General features: G+C 35.9%; 1 protein-coding gene across 2 annotated transcripts in view; it reads left to right on the forward strand.

Annotated features, from left to right (window-relative positions):
• Positions 1–20,636, forward strand: part of LOC135220569 (uncharacterized) — a 106,485-nt gene extending 85,849 nt beyond the window's left edge. For both annotated transcript variants that reach the window (XM_064257811.1, XM_064257812.1), the window contains exon 5: positions 9,461–20,636. In XM_064257811.1, the coding sequence (XP_064113881.1) occupies positions 9,461–11,179 (1,719 nt within the window). In that variant the 3' untranslated portion in view covers positions 11,180–20,636. The remainder of the gene's footprint in view (positions 1–9,460) is intronic.
• The last annotated feature ends 5,806 nt before the right edge of the window (positions 20,637–26,442 follow it).

Genomic DNA, 26,442 nt, shown 5'->3' on the forward strand with positions numbered 1-26,442 from the left:
TCAAGATTTCCACCAAGCTGACCACTCAGCACGGTGGCTGAGCAACCAGAGTCTACTAATGCTCTTACCACTTTTCCCTTCACCCCGATCCTCACAACTGGCAAAACATGTACTTCAAAGTACCTTTACTGTGTTGCAGGGGAAGCTTCCAGCACAGTAGCCCCCGCTAGGTCGTTTCCCTGATCACACTGAAGAGAAATATGACCTGGCTTTCCATACTGGTAGCTGGTAACAATTGGTCTAGATATCCTACAGTCTCTAGCCATGTGGGGTCCATTACATCTGTAACAACGAATGTGAAAGTTACGGCTTTCTCCTCTCCCACTGCTGTGTTGACCCCCCTAGGATGGAAAGGTTGATTGTCCACCAAAGGTCTTCCTCTTGCAACCACTGCTATGTCTTTACCCCCACCTGATGTCAACACTAGCTCTGGACAGTAGCTCCTTTATACTTACTGATTCCACATTTGATCTGCTGCAACTCCTTTGCACCACTGTCTGGGAACCCTGTAACAAAGGCCAACATCACTGCTTGCTCCAAACCTTCACCCTTAAACCTAGCCAACCTGGCTAACCTTATTTAATTCGCAAACACATCAACCTGCTCCCTTGTCCACTGAATCCTCTTTAACTTCCCAAAGGCATCAAACATGCCGTGTACAAATGCCTCTTTTAATATCTGCTTAACCTTTTCAGCACCTTCCAGGTCCCTTCCACTCATCTGTAAGTTGCCAATGCATCTCCTTCTAAGAACAGGGGAATAAAGCTAGCAAGGTCCTTAATCTCCATTAACTTAGTTACCAACTCTGCTTTCTTTAGCCAAGCCACAACGTCTCCTGTTCTATTGTAGGACTTCATCATTTCATTTGTATTAGCTTAGCCTTTCCAGCCTTGGTTGAAATGTGTAGATAGCTTGTGGTTCAAATATAAATATACTGAGAACTCACCATAACCATCCCTAGCCAAGTTGAGTAGGTTCAGAGTCTACAACTGCAGCTTACATATGATGAGAAAAATAGCTACCACACATATACAATGGACAAAATGTCACAGCAGTAGATAATCATAGCTAAAACACAACTCAGGACAAATATAAACAAACACTATATCAAGTCAGTCATAGCTAAATGCAGCACAGAATGAATATAAACAAACACTGTACAAACTCCACAGCAAGACACACACAAACCTTACCTACAAATTCAGCTTTCACTACAAATTCAGCTTTCACCACCAAGACCTAACTACACCTTCACACTCAACTGTGGTTCTCGATAACAACGAAGAATCAGCTCGGCAGCACTAACCATCTGGAACCTGCACCAGCAAAGTGTCGAGCCCAACAACCAATCCACTTTATTCTTTCTGCCATCAAAACTACAGTTGCCAACCTCTCAGCTTCTGTAGTGTTCCTAGTGCTTTGCTTTACTGTACACTTAACATTTACTTATAAATATACACTAACACTTATTGTGCAATTGTGCAGTCCTAATAAATACTTAAACCTAGAATTATACCCAATAATCTTAATATGATATTTCCACCACAATCTCCATTCCCAAAACATCTGCATACTTTATTACAATATCTCTCACTATTCTATGGTAATTAAAAGGTGTAGCTCCAACAGCTGATTGGTGGAGCTTTCTCAGCCTTTTTTCCACCATGACCTAGACTGGATAGGCAAGGTCACCAGCATTTGTTCTGCTGTTGCAAGATAACATAACTCAAGGTCACAGACCAACTCACTACTTAATTCTGTAACATAACTCAAGGTCACTGACCAACTCACTACTTAATTGTATTCTCCTCTTTCCTACATTTATGAAAAGCACATCTGCCTTTCCTTCTGTGATTTCAGTGACTCCCATGGAACATAGTCCTCCCACATTTTATGTGATTTAATGAGAACTAATTTCCCATCCAATTTCTGTGCTGACACCACAGATAGGGAATAGAGGGTGGATGAAGGTACATATTACCTCCCCTGCCTCTGGGGTGGCAGGCACTACTCCCACATTCCTCTTAGCATCCAGGGTGATCTTCATAGAAGGGTGTTTTTCTCCTGCCACTGGGATCTGCTGCTCCTCCCCTGGACTCACATTCCATTACATACGCTATTATCCCCTGTCCATCTGGGCCTCAGAGGGGCACCTTTTTCTTTTAGTCAAAATCTGTTCCTAGAATAATGGGGATTCATCCCTCATTGAAGGTCAGCATCACGTAAAAGTTATGGATCACGGTTTGTTCATGAAGTGTAAATCACTGCTTGACAGTTCGCCGGGATAGCAGCTGATGTCCGCTGGCAGTGCTCAATACTTGGCAACCCTTTGATTTTGAGTGCCACCCATTACTAGTGGTTCTACAATTAGGGACACACTGGTACTGGAATCAAGCAAAGTGAGCTGTACACACAATTCCAATTCTATCACGAGAATGGGAACTGAATTCCTCTTTTCACAAGTGGGAGCGGCAGTGGGGATGGCTGCTCTACTCCAACCTTTGCATGCACATCCTGTAAACTCCAAAATCTATTCTTACTTATAGGCCAGAGGTACTGCTGCACAACACATGCAAACTTGAGTTGCTTGATACTTTTCAGCTGCTCGTGTTCTTCATAGAAATTCTCTCAATCTCTGTATGCCTTATATTTTGTATTCTTGAATTGAGAGAGTTGCTATGAGATGTATTTTTCTTATAAGGAGAGTAACTATGTCCGAGAGGTTCCCTTTGCTCATCTTTGCACCAGGGGTATTCCATTACCTATTTCACAGTTCCACTGCATAGCTTGCTCCCCTTGTTATAGACCATCTAGCATGTGTTGCACTCACCTGTCTGTACATACTGTGAATTTTAAAACATTTCATAAGGTTCAGGATTTTCTCTAGAGAGTTTACTTGGTATTTTGATTCATTCGAAATAAGTAGAGCATTTCAGTTCATAAGAGATTGCATTGACTAAATGAATTGGAATGTACTAACCTAATCTTAGCCTAAGTTTTATACTACGACGGCCAGGTTACTTTATTCATATTCTAAGTAACACTTACATTGCGTCGTGTTTTGTACATTAACCCTTTAACGCCGAAGGGGTATAATAAAAATCGTCTCCCGTATACCGGGGGGGTCTCGGAGTGAGTGCCGAAGTGGAAAAAATTTTTTTTTTTTTAAATCACAGCGCGCTTAGTTTTCAAGATTAAGAGTTCATTTTTGGCTCCTTTTTTTGTCATTGCTGAAGTTTAGTATGCAACCACCTGATATGAAATAAATATCATTATCATATATAAATAATGCGATATATGATAGCGCGAAAACAAAATTTCATATGTAATTGTATTCAAATTGCGCTGTGAGCAAAACGGTTAAAGTTAACGAGTTAATTTTTTTGTTGTATTGTACACTAAATTGCGATCAATTTGGTATATAACACATTGTAAAACGATTAAAGCAACACAGAGAAAATATTTTCACAAAATGATGCATGCATTCGTAACGCGTGGACGTAAATTTTTTTTTTTTTTTTTTTTTTTTCAAAAATTCACCATAAATCGAAATATTGTTTTAGAGACTTGCAATTTGTTTTAAATGAAGATAAATGATTGAACATTACTATACTGTAAGAGTTTTAGCTTACAATTGCAGTTTTCGACCATTTCGGACGAGTTAAAGTTGACCGAATGTCGAATTTTTTATATATATATTTTTTATATTTTTTTTATATGCAAATATTTCAAAAATGAGAAAAGCTACAACCTTCAGTTATTTTTGTTGTATTCTACATGAAATTGCGCACGTTTTCATATATAAAACTATGAAACTGAGCAAATATTACGAAAATGCGACGTACGCATTTCGGAGATTTGCGGCGGAGAATCCGCGCACGGAGGGAAGAAAAAAGTCTTTTTTAGAAATTCACCATAAATCTAAATATTGTGCTAGAGACTTCGAATTTGTTTCAAAATGAAGATAAATGACTGAATATTACTGACTGTAAGAGTTTTAGGTTACAATTGCATTTTTCAACCATTTCGGTAGAGTCAAAGTTGACTGAACGTGGTTTTTTTTTCTATTTATCGTGATTTATATGCAAATATTTTTAAAATGAGAAAAGCTACAACCTTCAATTATATTTTGATGTATTCTACATGAAATTGCGCACATTTTCATATAATAAACTCTATGAAACGCCTAATATGAAATGGAGCAAATATTACGAGAATGCGACGTACGCATTTCAGAGATTTGCGGCGGAGAATCCGCGCGCGGAGAGAAGGAAAAAGTTTTTTTTCATAAATTCACCATAAATCTAAATATTGTGCTAGAGACTTCAAATGTGTTTCAAAATGAAGATAAATGACTGAATATTACTAGACTGTAAGAGGTTTAGCTTACAATTGCGTTTTTTTACCATTTCGGTAGAGTCAAAGTTGACCAAACGGTTTTTTTTCTATTTATCGTGATTTATATGCAAATATTTCAAAAATGAGAAAAGCTACATCCTTCAATTATTTATTGTTGTATTCTACATGAAATTGTGCACATTTTCATATATAAAACCTTATGCAATGGCTAATTTAAAATGGTGCAAACATTACGACAATCGGACAAAAAACTTTCTGGGTTTTTTCGGAAGAGTTACCGCGCGGACGAAAGGAAATTTTTTTTTTTTTTCATAAATTCACCATAAATCAAAATATTGTGCTAGAGACTTCCAATTTGTTGCAAAATAAAGGTAAATGATTGAATATTACTAGAATGTAAGAGTTTTAGCTTAAAATTCCATTTTTTTACCATTTCAGTCAAGTCAAAGTTGACCAAAGGTTGAAATTTTGGCACTTATCGTTATTCATATGAAAATATTTCAAAACTGATAAAAGCTATAACCGTGGATTGTTTTTAGTTGTATTCTACATGAAATTGCACACGTTTCTATTGATAAAACTTTATGTAACAGCTAATTTAAAATGGTGCAAACATTACGCCAATCGGACGAAAAAATGTATGATTTTTTCTGAAGAGTTACTGCGCCGACGTAAGGAAAAAGTTTTTTCATAAATTCACCATAAATCAAAATATTGTGCTAGAGACTTCCAACTTGTTGCAAAATAAAGGTAAATGATTTAATATTACTAGAATATAAGAGTTTTAGCTTACAATTGCATTTTTCAGCAGAGTCAAAGTTGACGGAAGGTTGAAATTTTGGCATTTATTGTTATTTATATAAAAATATTTCAAAACTGATGAAAGCTACAACCATGAGTTGTTTTTAGTTGTATTCTACATGAAATAGCGCACATTTTCATATATAATACTCCATGTAACGGCTAATATAAAATGGTGTAAAAATTATGTCAAAGTGACGAAATAATTTCTGAGATGTGTCGTTGATGTTTTTTAGTGCGAGAAGCAAGAAATTCGCGCTTGCGCGCCTGGGTAACGATTGTAGACAAAGCAACTCCTTGATCCGTGAGCTCCCAGCATCCCCCAAGGCGCTTTATTCAAAAGTTTTCGCCTGGTAGGCCTATAAGTATTTTTCCGCGAATTTTTAAAATTTTTTATATCGACGTACCATATGTCCAATCGGCACCCAACAGACAATTTATGTCGACGTATAATACTTCCAATCGGCGTTTAAGGGTTAATGAATGTATAAATGATATCGACCTACTGTTAATTCTAATGGTGGACTCTTTATTCTTATCCTGAATTGACTGAGATCGGCATTAGCACAATCCCTTCCTTGTGCCCCTCATCCAAAGGACACCCCAGGAAACTCTCCATACACTCAGATATGCATATCTTTGAAAGGAATTTCCCTAAATGAACTTTTAGATGAAAGGAATACTAAGTGGCTTTGGAGACACCGATCTGCAAGAGTAACATCCTACCTGGATGGTATCTCAACTAAGACTGCCTCTTGTGAATCATTCCCAAGTACAGCTGCACTGCACCAGAGCTTTAACAAGACTGCCTTCACAGCTGTCATTACCCACACCAAATGTTTAACCAACTACCAAATCAACAAACAACTGATGACAGATCATTTTCACTCAAGCACTAATAACATGTATATTTACTATTAAATGCATGAAACAACCAAACACAATGCTTTTTATGACTAAATACAAACACAGCAAAACATATAATATCCTTCTTCCACACAATACACATTTCCGCTTTATGTAAATAAGGATAAACACAAATCTACACCACAACTTGTGGTAAAGTACAATCTCTCGTTGAAGTTTTGACACTTGGCATGGTGCATGCATGCAATTTGCCTGCATGGTGAATATGCATGAAAAATTTTTGATGATGACTCTTTCGCCATTGATGCTATTTCTCCAGTATCAAACAATGTATCTACCAATACATAACCAAGTCTCTTAAGGTAATGTCTCTCGGTTTATTGACTACAACCTTGATTAATGAGGTCGGGCTCTGTACTTTAAAACAAGGCCTCTGTCAGCCCATGCTTACATCTAACAAGATTTTCCTCCTTTCGGTAATAAGCCTCCTTGGACATCTAGTGAAATTTCGTAGATTTCTGTAGCATAGAAGGGACAGTATTTAGGGAATAATTTGTTGGACATCATAGTTCTTAGATGAGGATAATGGTATCATTTTTCTCCAAAGTAATGAGGCCTCTACTTACCGAGTTTTAGAGGAACATCCTAAAGGTTTCAGGCTTCCTTCAACTGCAATAGTAGATGCTATGTTAAATGAAGTAGCAAGCAGAATGGAAGCCAGACGCCAAGGCTGAGTGTGTTAAGCAAGTGAATACCCCAAACATCTTGCCATTGCAGAAAGCAAGGTCAAGATTCTTCTACAATTTGGCCATTTGCTCATCATACGCAAGAATGCCCACCTCTTGTTTAGAGTTATTGGCCTAAAGATATATCTGCTATGCAAAGACCATCTGGTCTGTCACCCAAAGAGGCAGGCACAAGTGCAAGTAAAGTGCTTTTGGTTCTTGCTAGTGGCAAGAATTTTTGTTAGGGACAGACAGTCAGATCTTGGACAGACCCTACATCAACTCAAATGTTCTCCACTAGACCAGAAGACTTGTGACCTCTCTTGGTTGAGCTTATATTTCAAAGAATAAGATATTCACCACTATCTCCTTCTATTCAAGCAAGGTCTTAGAAACCCTCAGAACCTTAACCAACACATCCATAAGCCAGGATAGAGGCAAAAAAAAATTAGATTCTGGTATGATGGCATTAAAAGATGAACTTGTTATCCACCTATGATCTGGAACATTTTTAATAGGGAGGTTGTCTTCAGAAATTCTGGTCAAGTTTTCGGGAGACTGAAGCAAATCCAGTGGTAAGACAGTTTGTTTCAAGGAGGGTTACAAACTTCCATTTTAAGAGTCAACACTCGCCATTGACTTCTCAGCCATTTGTTGTCCTTGCTCTTGATGTCAAGAAAGGTATGGAGGAGGTGACAGTAGAGCCACAAAGGCTTTCGTCTCTATGTAGATCTTAAATCCTTAAGGCATGAGAGACCTATCATTGAATTCAGCCCTTTAAGCAGATATCTGCTGCTTATTCCCTTCCAAATTGAAGGGTGGCTTCTTTGCATTGACAGATCTCAAAAGTGCCTCATGTCAGTTTTTATGGGAGGGGAAGATGTTTCAATTCTGAGCCATGTGCATGGTCCTTACAGTGGTGTTACAGGTTTTCATGAGTATTTGCTGCAGCTAAAATATGAGCTTCACAAGCTGGTTACAGTTGGTGAGGTATTAGGGCAAATGGGCTGTGATGACCTCAGTCGCGGAGCTTTAGGATTACTTGCAGCATCTTGTTAACCCTTGCCAGTAGCTGGGTCTGCACTAGTCATCGATTGAGAGAAGTCAGACCTAAGTTCATCCAGCTTTGGATAAAAAAAGGTATTCTACAATGTCATCCTTGCCTTCCAAAATCAGGTCATTTTGAGTGAAATTAATAGGTCATACAGCAAGCATAGAAAAACTAGTCCCACAAAGCCATTTGAGCTTGTGAATTATGTAGTCACAACTCATTAATAAGTGGTTAGCAAGGAGGCATTCAAAGGACCATCCGTGTCATTGTCACAAGAAGTCTTACTATTTCTAGAGTGGCTGTTAATTGAAGGATAGCCATATGCTTGGTTTGGCTGCTTCAGGAAAAGGAGAGCCACATAAATTTCTGGTAACTGAAAAAGCAATATTCCTGTCACTCATGCCTTTGCCCATCATCTGTTACACAAAATTCTAGGTATAATGTTAGGCAACTTGACCACAATAGCATACTTGTGTAACAAAGGTAGCACAAACTGCATCTAATAGTAGAGACCTTTCTTTTGACAGGAAATAAATGTCATCCTTTGTACAAGGTTTTTGGTTTAAGAGGAACACTGTTTTTGCAGCTCTTGAGGTGAAGAAGCCAGGTTCTCTCAAGAATATAGGTTTGTTTACCCAGTGGCGTTAAGTAATTAAGAAGCTCTGGATACACCTCTTTCTAGTTTGTTTACTGTCAGCCTTAACAGTTGATCCCCAGAATATTTTTCAGTGGTTCCAGATCACGGCAAATATAGATAACTTTCGGGTTTTGCTCAACAGTTTGGGTTGCCCTCCTAAGATATCTGCTCAGGATTTTAATGAGATAAACATAGAAGATAGAAATTATCCTAGAAAATCAGTAACTATAAGGGACTGGTATTTTTGTAAAAAAAAATGTTATGAAGAGATTTTTTTTTTTTTTTTTTTTTTTTTAATAGTAATTTTGCACTCCAAGGGTTAATGGGTCTGTATGCAAAATTGTGGTTTGTGTTTATCATTCAAACCCATATTCATAGTGAGTTCCTTCTTAATAGTCCCATAGATCTTGCTGCCTTGTACTATATGTTTGGCACAAAAAGTGAGGCTATTAGTTGACATCCTGTGCCAGAGGGCTTAAAGGTCATGATGTTTTATCTCATCCTTCTTGACATTTCTTATTTCCCAAGATAAAAAAAAGTTGGGGATCCTGGACACATTGCAGACATTGATATTAGACATGTATGTTTGTGGTAGGTGGGTTGATATGAAAACCTTGTTTTATGTTAAAAAGTAGTGTTGCTAACTGGCTTTTCATCAGTCATTTTGCTTACATTGATTACATATTTTTTTTACTAAGGTTTAGCAGGGAATAGGTACCGCACAAAACTACATTTTTTGTTAATGAGCAAATACTGTAACAGAATAACTTGTGGATGATTGTCATACATATTCCTATTAAGCTGACAGCAAACTAGTGTTAGTTTGAGTACTGAGGTACTCAATCAGAGTCCAGGTTATATGCAGTATCAGTAGTAGTTTGTTTCTCATGGTAATTATGTTTCAAGTCTTTATTGATCATTCTTGGTCATGTGCTTAATGATGTAAAATATCTGTTTTTGAAGAACTTGTACTGCATTATGATTAATGTTTTATTTTTTATGCAATTATCTAAATTACAGCAAGTGCTTGTGATAGACACTACCAGCTCCTCTCTAAATCGGCAATTGTCACCAATTCCCTCAACCTCAGGACTGCAAGGAAATCTTCCCACAAAGGCTTTAAAGGAGGATGAGGATTATGATTTTGAATATGAGTCAGATTGTTATGGAGACAGTGATTCTGACTCTGGGGCAATCAATCGTGGTCCACTAGATCTTGATCACTGGAAGTGTTCAGTATGTAACAAAATGTTCAAGAGTCTTAAAGAGAAATTACTTCATGCGGGTCAACACTCACCATGTGCAGAAGCTATGGAAAAGTCAGGGGCTATCAGAAGAGTCAATCAGATAAAATCAGATCAAGCACTAGAACCTAGCACAGCTCCACCAGAGAAAGAGCACTCAGGCCCTAATTTGTTGCAATGTAAACAGGAATCAGGTCTGTCCCAAGATGAACCTAGGGCTATGTTAGAGTCATGTGTTTCAAATGGAGAGTACAAGTGTCCTGAGTGTAAGCGAACATATCCAACTGCAGACGATTTACTTAATCATAGAAAGTTAGTGTTCAAATCACGCTTAACTTGTCAGATTTGTCACTTGGTATTCAAAAAACGCACAATGAAAATTAAACACATGAAGAGTCATACTGTGGAGGACTTGAAGTGCCTCGTATGTAATCGTTCGTATCCTAACCGATATGCTTGGTCTCAGCATCAGTTTTACCATATGGGCTTAGTAATGTTTGAGTGTAAGGAGTGTGCTAGAAGATTCCAACGTGGATCCGAGTTGAAAATTCACCTGCGCACACACACAGGAGAAAGGCCTTTTTCATGTATGTCTTGTAGTAGTGCATTTACCACTAGGCAGGCACTGAAGAGGCACTTGGTAACCCATATGGATGGTCAAGAGGTTGACTGTGATTTATGTCAAAAGACCTATAAAAATGCAGTATGTTTAAATAAACATAAGCTTAAAGCTCATTCAAAGGGGAAAGCTAAAAGTAAGGCTCGCAGAGATTTCATGTGCAGCACTTGTAATGAAGTCTTTCCATCTGAGAAGAAATTAAGCTGGCATCAGGAAATCCATGAGCGCTGGCCTAAAAAATGCCAGCAGTGTGGTGAGCGTTTTATTCATCAGTCTAGCCTCACAAAACACATCCGGCAAAAGCACAATCCTCACCACCAGACCTCGGATGGTAAGACAGAAAATAATGCTACTTGTCATGTGTGTCTAAAAGTGTTTCGAAAATCATCATTGGCTCTTCATTTAAGGACTCATACTGGAGTTAAACCTTTCAAGTGCCATATATGTAACAGGAGCTTTGCTGTGAAGTGCAATTTAGATGCTCATAAATGGGTGCACATGGGGGTCCGTGATAGACCTCACAAGTGTAAGCTGTGTGAACGCAGTTTCCATCGCAAAAAGGATCTGGAAGCCCATGTCCGCAGTCACAAGAATATTCGTCCTTTCACATGTAATGAGTGTGGAAAGTCATTTATACATAAGAATAATTTACAGTTGCATGTGCGTGAACACTCAGGTGAGAAGCAGCACAAATGTGCATTCTGTAATAAAGCTTTCTTTAGGAAATATAATTTGAATAATCATGTTCGCATTCATACTGGAGAAACTCCATATGAGTGCACTATTTGTCATAAATATTTTACACAGAAAAGTAATTATAATGTACACATGAAAGCATTCCATGTAGAGAGACATGCTGTTCACGAAGAACTCTAGGAAAAAATTTTCCCACTCCTTTCGTAAAAGGCAAATGAATGTACAAATGTCTAGTTGGTCGCGAAGTATTAATGACTCAGAAATAAATCTAATTTATACTTTTAGCAGATGTCATGAGATTATTTTCCAGTTGTTAGTATAGCAGAACATGCTATTGTGATTCTAAGTCTTGGAATATTGTCATGTCAGTCTGCAAGTACAATATTTTTTTAGTAATTCTATGTACTGTATGTAATTGGTTTTAATTCTGGGCAGTATGTCCACAAATTTTTATTTCCCTTGTTGCATCTGGTATTTTAATGGACCATAATGATTGTAAAATATACATATTGTATAGGTGTTTTTACTGCTTATCATATTTTATACTTGCATTTGCAAAAATCATTTATGTGTACGTATGGCGTTTTGGTTAAATAGAAAAATTAATAGTAGGTTTGTTTAGTTCCAGCATGAAAAGTTTTAGTTAGAACTTACTTCGTCTTTAACAGCCTCTAGGTTTATATCCTGGTACATATTTTATGTTTTACCTTTTTATTTTGAAAGAATTTTAACTTTGCCAAAGTTTTACATATATTTTTATTTATAAATTTGAATTTATCTAATGTTTATGAATATTTTATTTCTTAGTCATACACTAATGCGGAATATTTGGTTCTCAAGTACAGTGGAAGCTCAGTTATCAAGACCTTGTATGTATTAATAAGTAGTTTTTCTGGATTTCATGAAATGCTGTATCCATAAACTAGTGTACGTCAACATAATGTAAATGCAAGACAAATACTACAAATGACTTAAGCATTACTGAAAGGCTTTAGAATACAAAATACAACACATTTTCTCATTGTATCAAAATAAAGTAATTTGTGTAACCTGTATCAGAATAAAGTAATTTGTGTAACCTATATCCATTACAGGAGTACAGATTACCTTTTATATTTGTGTATTGCCATTGTGACTTTGTTGCTTATTGGAGTAGATTTTAAAAACTTCATAATTTTTACACAGTATTTCCAAGTACTATCTATAAGTATATGTACATAATTATGAAAACTTATTACAATAGATTTTCAAATCCTATCTGGATTTCTAGTATCCAAATTGGTAAGCTGTAAGCTTCCACTGTATATGAGATTCGTTTGCTGTTGCCACCACTTGCAAGTTGGCATTACGTATACAAAATTATGTAATATATTTTAAACAATAGAAATTGGCTGAATTTTATAAGTCAGAATTTGAGCTAACCTTTCCAGTCTCTTTCTCAAATTGGAAATAACAAGGGGAATTATATGAGTATAACAAGTATTCTTCCTGAAATACTTTCACTTTTTGTAAAGTTGTGCTTATGAAAACTTATTGAAGGACTGTCTGTATTTGTGTGTTTGTCTTTCATATTGGATGCTTACAGTTAATTTGTTAACTTCTCCTTCACATTCACATGTAGAATCTCAAATCAAAATAATTTATGACTAAACTTTTGTTCTTGTCTGAACCAAGTGTTTCAGTATGATAGATTTATATTTTTTATCATTGATCATGCTTATGATTTGGTTGTGCAGGTAAGGGATAAATTAGTATAGAGATTACATTAAACCATGTTCTCAAGCAGTGATATAAGGAATTATTAAATGCCCAATAGGGCTGTATTAAATTTTTTAGCTATTTTTTTTATAGCATGAAGCAGAAAGCTCCCATTGGAAATTTTACCCTAGTAGAAAAAATGCTATGCATGATGATGAAAATAATAATTGAAATTGTCTGGCAAATTTAATGAAATGTGGCAACATTGTAATGCTGAACATATATGTAAACATATTTAAGACTGGAATATTTATCAAAGATACAAAATAGAAATTTACTAACATACCTTGGTTAATGGACACCTCACTTAATGTTTTGCCCTAGGGAAAATCTGCTCCATTAACAGATGTTTGCTCAGTTAGAGGATAAACAAAGACAAGTGACTAGAACCTATGGGATTTACATATCACATGTATATGATTCCCGGCTCAAACAAAGGGAAGGGTTAAGTCCACACATAACTTGCTCAGAGCACATCTCTGCTAAATTTTCTTTGTGTCCTTTCATATTCAGATGCTAAATATAGTACTGTACATAAGTCATCATGGCTCCTAAGAAGGCTAGAGATGCAAATAAAGCTGAGCTAGTTGTGGAGGATATTGTTTATCAAGGCAAGGAGATGGGCTTGGAGGTGAGTGGTGATAACGTAGAGTTGGTAGTGTGCCACAAAGCAGAGCTCACCACAGAATAACTACAGAACTTTCAGAGGGAGCAGCAAGAGACAATAGATAATGAATTTGCTTCAGAGAGAAGGAGTGAAGGGAGAATGTCACAAGTCCATTAAAAAGATGCAAAAAATGGAGGAACCATAAAGTGTTCTTGAAAAATATCCCAACAAAGCTGTAACAAATAATATTACAAACCCACTGGATGACAATGCTAGCTCTCATATTTGGAACGTTTTACAATGCAGTCAAAAATAGACATGATTGGACAGGTGTGTCTCAAAAATGAAGCAATAGAAAAAGATGGAAAAGAGAAGCAACCCCAGAAGTACAGTTTAGTGGTGTTTTTATGAGTGGTCTCCCCTTCCTAACAATGATATCTCATCTCTTCAGCACCTTCCATAAATGTTATCAACTCTCCCAATTATAAGTATAAAGTGAGGTTAGATTTGCTAGTATTCCATCTGTTTATTCATTTGTGTATAATTTCTGTGTAGAAGGCTTGTTATTTCAGTTAATATACTTTTATTTGTTGTGTTTTTGGAGGTCTGGTATGGATACAGCCAATTCCGGTTACTTCTCATGGGAAAAATTGCTCAGTTTTAGAATGAGTTCATTTAAAGGATAACCCTTCTGGAGTGGAGTCAGTCTATTAACCAAGGTATGACTATATATTTTGCCAATTTTAAGAAATATATATTCTCAGAATTTACAAGACTTCTGTTAAGTATTAGCCTGTAATGTTGTCCATAGTAGAGTGAATATACAGGAAAGAAATGGTTATAGATGTACAATACATAGTAAAATATCACAGTATGGTACAAGTAAAAGTGTTACAATTCTATATTTGGCAATGAGTCAGCTTAAGCTAAAAACAAACAGTAAAGCAAGATTTCACAGATAAGTTAAAAATTTTAAATACTGGATATCTATAAGACAGTCCTCAGTTATTGGTGGGGGTTCCATTCTGACGGCTAGATGATTAGGGAAAATCGCCAATAACTGAAAATCAGCGATTTTCAGTGCTTATTGGCGCCGATAACCGGTTAATGGTGCCTCATTTTGATATGTATTGGCACCAATACTCTGTTATCAGTGCCGATAACTTGAAATTGGCACATTTTTTTAAGTTTTCAGCACTAGACAATCCCCATAAAACCGCATCACCGATAACCGAGCCTGCCAATAACTGGAGACTGCCTGTATTTTGAAGAGCTTATCTTACTCTTTTTCAATGCTCAAAGTGCTAAATGGCCAATAGTCCTAGTTCTTGGCTAGACGACCAAAATTTAATAAGCAAATACACAATCATTTGCTACAAAAATCGTTGATAAAACTGAAATCCACAGCTGCAGTATCTCATCAACTAAGTCCCATTTTGGTACAGTCTGACCTATTTAAACTAGCCCCCATATGCTGCATTGTCAAAAGTAGGTTAGCTTTTTATGAAAATTCTGGCCTGCTCCATAAGTTTCTCCCCTGAAGTTTCTCCCCTGAAATGCTTAACACCTTCAATTTGTCGGAGCTTAAGCCACTTTAAAAGCACACTATTGAGTTCATAGCGTTCAGGTGCCATTTGCATTCGGGTAATGTTTACATTTTGTAAATCATCTGCTGACTGCATTTTACTGACATCAACACAGTCATTAATTTGCTAAATGAAATGGTTTTTGGATAATATTTTTTTATAAAGGACCAAAACTGAGTTTAAAAAGGCGACTTACTTTTTTTATAATTGAAGTAAATTAAATGAAGTAAAGGTGTGATATCACCAATAACAGATGTTGCTTTTGCCTCTCCGAACCGATTTGTGGCCTGCATATTATTCGCTTCTTCAGTCATAGCTGCAGTCATAAATTTTAGTGACATACTTTCAAAACACTATCCTCTCCATTGCATAAAGTATGAATATTTTACTTTATTTTACTGATTTCAATTTTATTTATGGAAGTCACCATGGAAAATTAGCAATTTTTAACAAGTCAGTAACTGTAATGCAACTGTTATATTAATGTGTGTTAGTTTTGGTAACTGACATTGGCAAACAGCTGTTTATCAGTGTCTTGCATGTGCAGTAGTAAGTGGTTGTTAATATTAAGCAAGTCACAAGGTTGGGAAAGCTTGATTTAATGTATGAAGATTTGCATTTAGCCTAATGAACTTTTGCTTTTAGGCCCACATATATCATAGTTAAAAGCTAACTCAGATATAAAGCACGTTATCACTGGTATCTATCGAAACTGAGACAGGCATGGAAAACCTGCCTAGTGTAAGCTACTGAAAATACATCTCGCACTATACATGCTGAACCATGATTTTGGATGAATTTTGAATGATCACTCGATACCCTAATTCAGATGATACATGAGTATACGAAAGTTATGGTTACGGTTCTTTTATATGCTGTATATTTTTAAGTTTCACTGAAAAATATAGTTGGAAATAAACTGAAAAAATATGAAAACTGAAACAGTGGCGCTACCCTGATAGCCGTTCAAGAACTCATGGTGGCTGATTAAAATCTTCCCAGATCATGGGAGTTTCTGGACCACAGAGTGTCGGGTTTAAGAGGTCAGACTGTGTCTATTGACTGTATCTAGTTGAAGCTGGATTCTTTCACTCGCCAAATGTTAGTAATGTAAGCTGAAATGCTTGGCGGTGGTGACAAAGTTTCCAGTATTCTAGTTGCACCTTGTGGAAAGACAGGACAGGATACACTTTACTACCAAAATGTTCTTGATTCTGGGGAAATTTCCTTCAATATGATTCTGGAATTAGGGATGAATACTGATATTATTTGCAATGAATTCTAGTTTGGGAGATTTAGGAAGAAACAAAGACTGGACAGTTATTTATGATTTAAAGTTGCTCCAGATGTATACCAGCAATTGTTTAGCATTCCTGTACAAAAGGAGAATTTGTGTATTCCTTGTGTGTTTGCTCCCTTTCTAGATAAAATTTAGTGAATTTACTGCTAGTCTATGAAGAAATCAAAGGACATAATTGGGTACAGCAATAATTAATTAACTCATTAAGCTGGGTTATTTCTCCATGCTTACCTTAGTGTCATTCCTAGATGTCCTCATTTTTTTTAATTTTTTTTTACACCGCTGATACTGTACCAAAGAACTTCATATATTACTTGAAAACTTCAATCGCAGGGTTTAAAATCGTAACTTGAAATATTAAAAAAAGAGGTACAGTTGCGTCTCCATACCTCTTTAGAGTGTTTACTCCATTGTTGAAAATTGCCTTCCAGTAGCAACAGTGTGGAGGCTTTTCATTCAGTTATAATGAAAACAGACCCTAATATGAGGAAGTGCAAGGATGAACATGAAGATGTGTGTGTGATCTAGTCTAAAGTGTGTTCTGTTTGAATGAAGAAATTCACTATTTACACAAAAAGTTTAGGGACTAGCTTTAATTAAGGGGGAATAGTGTTGCACTGCAAATCACAATTGGTATTTAACTACAGTATTAATTCTTTAACTAAATCTTTTGATGATAAACCCCTTTTTAAAGGAATTTATAAATATTAATTTTTTTTATTGTTTTTGCCCCGGCAAGAACTCGAATTTTGGCTTGGTAGCATGGTCAGACTAATCATCATATATCATGGCTTTATCTTACCACTATAGCAACATCGACCTCATTTATACTTCAGAATTTTTTTCTATCATGCAGTGCATAATTCACTAGGTGTATGAACAGTGGCAATGGGAGATAAGATTTAAAAAACTCCTTCCTCATTTAATCAAGTAAGAAGAGCTACCTTACAGCACAACAGTTTCATGGGTACTTGGTGATTGTAGTAGTGACAATGATGTTTCTACTATAAATTCTAATGAATTAATTGTTTAGCTTGAATTCTAAATTGTGGCTTTAGCTTAAATTTCATTGTTCATTCATTCGCAGTATTTTTTTTTCATCTCTGGTTACTATTTTTGTGTAGTAATGCAAACTTACTATATTCAAGTCTGATACTTCTATGCCACATAATATGGACATTGAAAATATTTCAGTATGCTGAGGAACTGATAGTAATATTTTTACCAAATTTAGTGGAAAAACTTGACAGAATTTTTGTTTCTATTTTTTTTAAGCAGGGGAAACTTTTTGTTCTCATAAATCTTTTCCATGAAATATGGTGTACACCTGTTGGAACTTGGAGTCATGTAATTTATTTTGTCATATCTTATGCAGGAACAAAAGGGAGTTACGTACATGGTTGATCAGTTTCCATTTCTGTCTTGATCTTTTTAACCAAATTATACTTTTGTGGCTTTGTTCCCTTGCTTTGAAATTTAATTTCTGACCATGTTTATTAGTGAGTAATACCCTATCTTTCCACATAGTACTGTACTATGTTCAATCTTACCGCTTCTTATTTAGGGGTTTTGAAATGCCAGAGGATATGGGAGACCATACTCAATTTTCCATACCTTATTGCTACAACTGCTGCTCCTATTCCACATAGAACAAAAATGATTTTACCTCAGTTGTCTGATTGTTATTTTAGGAATATGAGGAAAAACTGTAAGAAATGTTGATTTACATAAAACAGTGATGCAGTTATGTCAACATTTTATCTTAGTTTCTATCAAGAATATGATGATATGATCAAATCCAGTTTCATAAATATATCATTATTATTGTTCATTAACAGTAATTTCATTGGGATTTGGAACTTGTGAAACACTATGCCAATGTTTATTATTATTTTATTATTATTATTATTATTATTATTATTATTATTATTATTATTATTATAAGTACTGGTAGTACACTCATGAAGCACTAGATCGTTGGTTATAGTTATTAGTTAAGTTGTTTAATCAGCTGGCCCAGTTCCTCGTTGGGCGAGTGGGTTACATGCTCGCTTACTGATTTGGTAGTCTGAGTTTGCTTTATTTCTGGTGATTAGAAATTCAATTCCGATATGTGGTTTGGACAATACAATGTGGGTCCCATTCCCAAGTAACCAATTGGTTCCTAGCCATGTAAAAAAAAAAAAAATCTAATCCCCCTGGCCAGCCCTAGGAGAGCTGTTAATCAGCTCAGTGGTCTGGTTAAACTAACATATACTTAACATGAATCAGCTGGCCTGAAGTGGGTTACTTAATTGACGTACTATTTCATGATTATAAGATCAACAGTTGTTAATAAATCAGTTGAGATATGAACTTAAAAAGTAGAAATGGTGTTCAGATTTCTGGTAAAGTATGGGACTTAAGTTTTTACTATTGGACTGCATTGTACCTCTTAGTATGTAAGTAAAAAATCTTGTAAGGGTTACTGGCCATCATCTTAAGCCCCGTCCACACGGTCGAGCTTTGCCCGACGAACTTTGCTCGATGTGACGTCAGAAGCAGATAAAGTCAGAACCTTATTGAGCAAAGCACAACCATGTGGACAGGCCTTTAGAAATACTGCCTTTGTTAGAAATATCTTGATGAATGTTCTGTTAAAAATAAGCTTTTAGTAAATGGTATCATAAATAAAATAAGCTATTGCAACTCTTATATGTTTAAAATGCAACATACAAAGTTACAAAATATAAACTGATCAGCAAGATTAATTAACAGCACCTCACAACAAGATTTCTCCTATATTATTTTAGTTGTCCTGGTTTCCTATGAGAGATAGAATAATGTTTAGAATAGCGTAATGATTCATCAAGCTCCCAAGTCTGGGTATCCAAAATATATGAAAGACTTGGTTCATAAAATGCAGCCAGTGCATAAAGTTCACAGAATAGCTACAGGTGGTCTCATGTTATCTGAGCCAAGATACATCCTGATTATTAGTTTTAAATGAGCCACTCTGAGACTACAGAAGCTCCCGTTTGATGTTAGAAGACTGAAAATATAAAGTTTTTCAAGAGAAATTAAAGACTATTGTTCTCCAAATGTAATGCAAGTGTGGATATGACAATTATTATGGAACATACCATTAAATTTCAGGTGTGCACATTGTTTTCTGATGTATGTATTTGGGTTTCTGATGTATGTATTTGGGGTTCTTACATTGCATGGTTGATATAGTGGGACCTATTGGATAAGAGGAGGAAATGGCAAACAGAAACAAATATTCACATTAATTGTTAGAAAAGGCAGATTTTCTTGTTTTTGTCTTTGCACTTCAACAAAGATCATCAGTGTTTCCAAGATTTCCAAACTCAGTCAGTCATGTCTATCAGTGTTATGGTATAGACTAGTAAAAAGTTGGCAGTGTTGTTTAATCATTGCTGCCACTTTGTTAATTCTAGTATAGTTTATTACCAATTCCAGCATTGTTTTCAGTACCTGTTTATTTGCCTGCTGCTACCTCTCCCTCAGCCACATAGCACATGTTAGGGGTAATTTCTAAATTTGTTCATTGGAAATTATGAATCTACGATTTTTTTTAAACATCTTTTCTGTGAGAAAATTTGCAATCCTCATTTCCTTTTAGCACTATGATCCACAAGTTGTGTAGCCAGTTTTTATTTTTTTTTAGGGACGTTTAATTTAACCTGCGAATACAGATTTACAAAATTTTGAAGTTTTACCTAACTGCTGTAAAACATGATAATATTCAAAGTATTTTCCAAGACAGGGCATGTAAACATGAGTTTAGTATTTGTAGTATTAACAAAGATCATTTTGTAGAAACATGTAAGAAAACATAAAGAAGAGCTTGTTTGCTAGTGCATGTAGTACAAGTTTTTCAGAGTTACTATTTGAAACATCCCACCGATACTGCTAAGGGAGTGAAAATGGCTATATTTTGCATCATAATGTTTATTTCTACTGTATTTTCTTATACACCTTGAACTATTTATGAGTAAATAACAAGATGTTGAAATTTGGATTTGAAGAGTCTTGTGCATTGTACAGTGTAGAGGATAAGGGATTTACAGTATAAACAGCCTAATATAGTCCTGCAGTTTGGCATTGTAGCTAGTCAGCCCAATAACAGAGTATAATATTATACAATTTCTAGGTTTTACGATGTTCAATTTGCCACATTTAAAGGGTTTATGGAGTTTTAGGGACAAAATTACTGTAGGTGCAAAGGCTTAGTTTATTAAATGACTTTTGAAAGTAATTCTAAGATGATATATGATGTGTGTATACTGGTCCTGATAGAGTAAACTAGTGTACAAGCATGTTTCTCTCTCTCTCTCTCTCTCTCTCTCTCTCTCTCTCTCTCTCTCTCTCTCTCTCTCTCTCTCTCTCTCTCTCATTTATCTTCTGTTCTTCCTGTACAATACTTAGTGGAAGTTAGTGATCTCAAAATTATATTGTCCAACATAGCTACTAAAATAAGATGAAAATTATCCATAAACCTTTTACTGGCCTAGTTAATTAAGTTTGCCTGTAATAAGTTTATTTTCTAGACAGATACATGTGTTTAGGCAGGTAAGATTACAATTTTCAAGGTACTTGCAGACTAACATGATATTAAGGTTTTTATAATAGTACAGTACATTGTACAATATTTCATGGATTTTTTTTTTCAACAAAGGAATGGCTCTTGAACTTTGTAGATTTATTATTATAATTTCTCCCTTTGATAAAATTAGGTGGTTTTCTTTTCTTTTGACTCTTTCTTTAATGTAGAGTATGATAGTACAGTATTAATGTGAGTGTTGTATTGTAATGTATGATTATACTGTACTATATTAATGTGAGTATATCGTACTGTATTAATGTGGAGACTATATTGTACTGTTGAAGAGGATGCATTTTATGCAACATTATTCAGTCTATCGCAGAATAGTTAAATCTACAAGTTGAGTCTCTTTTTCTGTGGTTTTTAGGTTGTCATAGAACTGGAATGATCTGAAATTTTTTTCTTAGTGTCAATTATAGTTTTTGTACAGTATTCTAAATGTAATTTTGGAAAAACTCATTTCACTGAAAGCACCAGTGCCAGGGAACAAGTAAATATTATGATATATGGTGTACCTTGTTATAAAATTTTGACTTGGGTTTTGTAAAAAATTTTGTAGAGCATAGGAATTTGTATATTTATCCTTTGCAAGTATGTGGCATTTTACTTCAGCACATTAAGTTCAGATTATAAGGCAAGTATTCTTTATTTTCATAATTCTAAGAACTAGTAACTTAAACCAATTTTCAGAGAGATTTTAAAATCTCTATCAGGCAGGATAATCTTGATGTGTTCGGGCGCTTGGTCCTTAAGACCTAAGTTTCATAATCAGTCAAAAGATAGGGAATGGATAGGAAAGGTATGGAATTTTTGGGAAGTATGTTGAAATAAGATTTAATAAATTCAGTAGTTGGTTGGAAGATTGGGACAAACCTAACTGTAGGTGTTGGTAACTCAGTCTGCCATGTGCAAGTATCTGCTCTTACACTGATATAACCATATCCTTGTATGTTATGAGTATCTTTCAGTACAAGCTTGAATAGCTGTGGATATTGGTAGTGAGAGGGGATAAACCCTCACTTCCATCCCTCAGCCACTCCTCTCTTTCTTTGGCCATCATCATGAGAGGGTGCTCCTGCTCACTCTTCTCTGTACACTTGTTGGATTCTTAGCCGTGAATGAGTAACTTGCACAATTGTTTCCTTTCATCTCCTTTGCCTTATTCATTTATTTTGCTTTTCACTGTCTAGTATTTTATTTTTTCTCAAGATGGAGAAGGAACATAAACATTGCTTGTGTGGGGCTCATGGGTATCCTTGTGGTCGTTTGTCTCCCATATCAATAGATATGTGCTTGTAGGCAGGGATTGTATTTGATCCTTGCCGTGTGAAGTATGTGCTTCTTGGCCTTCTCTTCAGGGGGCTATCACTCTTTTGGTGATTATGCCTAATCCTTTCAGTTTCTTTCTGCCACCAATTCCCATCCCCCTTTCACCTATGCCTGGATCTTACCCTTCTTGGAAGGCTAGCTCCCTTTAGGCTTACAAACTTGATGACCCCTCATCTAAGGATGAGGAATCCAGTAGGGAGGTATCTTCCTTTAACTATTTGGCCTAATCTTAATCTTCTTGCCATTCTTCTTCATTGTCATCATCATCAGGCAGCTTTTCTTCCTCCTCCTCATCTTTAGACTGTTTGTGCAGAAGGAAAAAGGGAAGTCCAATGTTTCACATAAGAAGTACAGGAGGACTACTTCGGCCTGCTCTTCCTCGTGGCAGGAGAGCAGAGGTACCTGTACACAGCAGGTGACCCTCATACTACAAGCAGGGCTGTTACCACTGTACAAGCCCACTTGGTTATGCAGACCACCCCCTTGCTGTCTCACTGTGCACTGGGTCCACATCAGGATGGCTGTGTGCATCCTCTTTGTTCTCCCATGCATGTTCTGTAGACCAGGTGCGAGTTACAACTCAGGGTAGCCGCCACCCCCAGCAACTCTTGAGTTGCAACAGGGTGGGCATGCATATCTGTATACTCTTCTTGCCCTTTACAGTCTCCAGGCTGTGCACAGTCAAGCATTATGATTGATTCTTCGCCACAATCACCTTTGTGGGGACAGTTTTGAACTTGCACCCCTTCTTGCTTGGCTTGTGCATGCTTTCCAGGGAGTGTGTAGTCTTAGCGCACTTTCTCAAGGGAGAGATCTCCTTTGATCTCTTCCACCTCTCACAGGCATAGGTATGCTCAAGAGGTAGTGCAACCTATTGCTCTTCCCCTCTATCTTCTTACAGTGGAACCTCAGATATTGTATGTAATCCATTCCAGAATGTTTGATGGGTTCCGAATTCATATAAGGAACAATATAAATCCAATTAATCTGTTCGAGACACCCAAAAAGATCAACAATAAATACATTTAGTAGAGAATAAAAATAGTTTTACATACAGAAAACAATGGGAAATAAATATAAATGACCATAATGCAATTGATAAATGAACATTTAACATCACTTTTACCTTTATTGAAGACTCTTGTTGGCGTATGGAAGACAGCGAGGAGGGGAGAGGGAGGAGGAGAGGTTATTATTTGGAAAGGAAATTCCTTGCCATAAGGACTTCAGGTATCAAAACCCTATCTGGGGTTACTCTCCAGCTTTTGTTTTTTAGTTGTACTAGGACCAGTTTAAGAGTCACTGGACCCCTGTCACACCAAATAGATTATCCTAAAATGGAACAAGGAATTGTCATTGAATGTGTTGCAGACACTTCTTGCAACAGCTTTGTTAGGGTAATGTTTCTGTAGAAAACTTTGCAACTCACTCCGCTTCGCACATGACCTTAATCATTGAAGAAGACATATTATTCCCTCTCTCTTCCTCCTCTTGTGATTCTTCATCTGCTGTCTGTTTCTGTTCTAGTTGAAGGTCTTTCAACTCTGAAGTGGTTAGCTTTCCCATGTGGTCGTCCAACAACTTCCATATTGGCCATGTGTGCGCCACTTTCGAACTTTGGTACAAGTTCTTTCTTGAATTCAGTCATGTTTCATTTTTTATCGAACTTCCACTTGAAACTTTCTTTGGCCCCATGGTGGTTTATTTAGCAGTTGCACACAATCAAAATGCACAAAATCAATGGAATATTACAAAATATTTTGATGAACATGCTGGATGATACTCACTCAACGAGAAACAAAATAAGACTGGATCACAAGAACACATGGGCTGCATTTTATGGACACTTGATGAACGAACAATAAATTGTTGAAAATTAGTTTGTATTTTAACTAGGTGCAAACCAGAGCTTCTTATATAGGATGCATGCAGCTCATCCACCACACACTGTCCCTGGGGCCGAAGGAAAAAGTGAAGTGATTAAAGGGAGACAAGTGAGGGGTTAACCCCCCTCAACCCCCCATCTAACTGTACTTTGTTACCAATTCCAGCTTTTGCTGAAGAATACTCTTATAGAAGAATGTGGTTTGTGTAACTAGGGAAAAATACAAGTTGATTAAGAAAGTTTTTTACATAGCTCAAAGAATATAAAGTTAAAAATTAATGAGTGAATAATAGCAGCTTCCCAATCAGTAATATATAGTCTTCATTTCAAATTTTTCATTCTAAGAAGTGTATTTTTATTTGGACACCTGACTTGTCACAGAAGTCTCTAACAGTATTGTCAATTTTGTCCTTAAAGAGCTACCACAGACTTTCAGTGAGTCCTGAGCTAATTTTCAAAATGTGGAATTCAGTACTGCCAAATAATTTTTTCTAGTCCTTTTGGGGCTCCAGCAGAACTTGTAGATTATTTGTGCTCTGCCCTATTATTTTGTGAAGATTTTTTGTATTGTTTTTGGTCTATTTATGAGCATTTTACCTCAGAAAAGACATTCCTCTTGATTACATATGAGACCACTGGTGACACCAAAATTTAATTGATGCTAGATTGGTATGCTAAAGGTATGAGGCAGTTACAGCACTGCATTAGTGAAGAAAAGTCACATTTTGTAATGAAAGGATCTGCTATACTGTCATTATCTAAAAGGGAATCCAGTTTATAACATGTGATCCTATATATATATTGTTTTTTTTTTTTTTTACAGTAGTCCTATCTTTTTTCTTGATTTTTATTTCATCCTTAGAAAGACATTGATAGTATACAATAGGTAGTTATAGTAAATTAAAACAAAGTTCAAGTTCCATTTCTTGGCATATGTTCTGTCCTTGTTTGGTTTTGGTATGGCATTAATGATAGCAATTCAAAACAAATCTTGAGTTATCACTTCTGTGATGATAAACTTGGAATTTGCTTTTACAGTACTGTAAATCTGATGAAGTAAAAATGTCATAAAGGCTTTTACAGCATTGTGTTGGAAAATGAAAAGATGAATATTAAGTTTCTAGTGTTCACATTAAATGGTATATATACGTATAGGAAGCTATGGTAATTTCATCAGTGGTAACAATAGTGAATCCTTGTGTTAAAATTAGTGAGAATGTCACTGAAAGAACTTACAGTGCATGTCTTGAGAGTGTGCTTGTGTTTCAGTGCAATACTTCTGTTGTAACAATGGAGGTAGAATTGTAAGGAGCTTGTATCCAAGTTAAATATTTCCCTTTAAGCTGTGTTATTAAGTGACATAAGGTTGTGTGTACAGTAGACATTGTCATCACCTCACACTGTTATGTTTTTCGCTCTTGATCCTTAGTATTTCCTTATTCAAGCTGTCACATATGATTTTTAGCCCCTCCTTTGCCACTTAGTTCAAGTATTACCATACACATTCTTTCTGAGTAGTCTCTTGCACTGAATGTCTGTTTTTTGAAAGATTTATCTCCCCATTCAAATTCACCTTTACCTTTGTCAGCCACATGATCTTCATCTTAGGTCTTTTATATGCTGTTAAACCCCTGAGACAGCTTCCTTATATTGTATTCAACAGTAGTACGTATAGTGAATACAATTATGACCCAACTTGGAAATGTGATGGCATGTTACATAACGTGTTTGCTAATATTTGTTATGAGAGTATTGTATATTATGTAGATGTCTCTTTAAGAGAATTATGTGAACTTTTAACGAAAAGCAAATCTCAATTGTTATTTCATGGGAAAGAACTATAATAACAGCATCGTATCTCTGTCATTTGTTAACAGATCAGAAGACATTTTCTGAGTTTTCCACTGTTTCAGAACTCATTTTTTTGTATCCAGGCAGTTGAGACAGAGGAATTATGTGTTTTATCTGATGTAGAATTGAGACCATTTGATGGTGAAAAATGATGTAAATATTGTATCTGTGTGTATTAAAATGTTTGTAAATACCCAGTCGTCCTAAGGAAGTCCTCAGTACACTATTCATGCATTTTAAGTGGTACTTATTTTTAGCAGAAGCTACTTGCATGGTGAACTGTTGTGTTAATTCTAATAGCTGATTGTATTCCTTGTTTTAGACTTTTTTTAATGTTTCATTTTAAGAACTTTTAATAATATTGTTACAGTATTGTACCTTCTGTTTTTTCTTTGGAAGTTTTTTGTTATTGGCTGTTTTTTTTTTGTTCCCTCGTACACCTTAACTTAATGAAAGAACTGATATTTATGTTGTATTATACCAAAAAGTACTGGGTTCTGTGACTGCTGTGGTTATTG

The sequence above is a fragment of the Macrobrachium nipponense genome, chromosome 2, assembly GCF_015104395.2.
Source record: "Macrobrachium nipponense isolate FS-2020 chromosome 2, ASM1510439v2, whole genome shotgun sequence".
NCBI classification, from domain to species: domain Eukaryota; kingdom Metazoa; phylum Arthropoda; class Malacostraca; order Decapoda; family Palaemonidae; genus Macrobrachium; species Macrobrachium nipponense.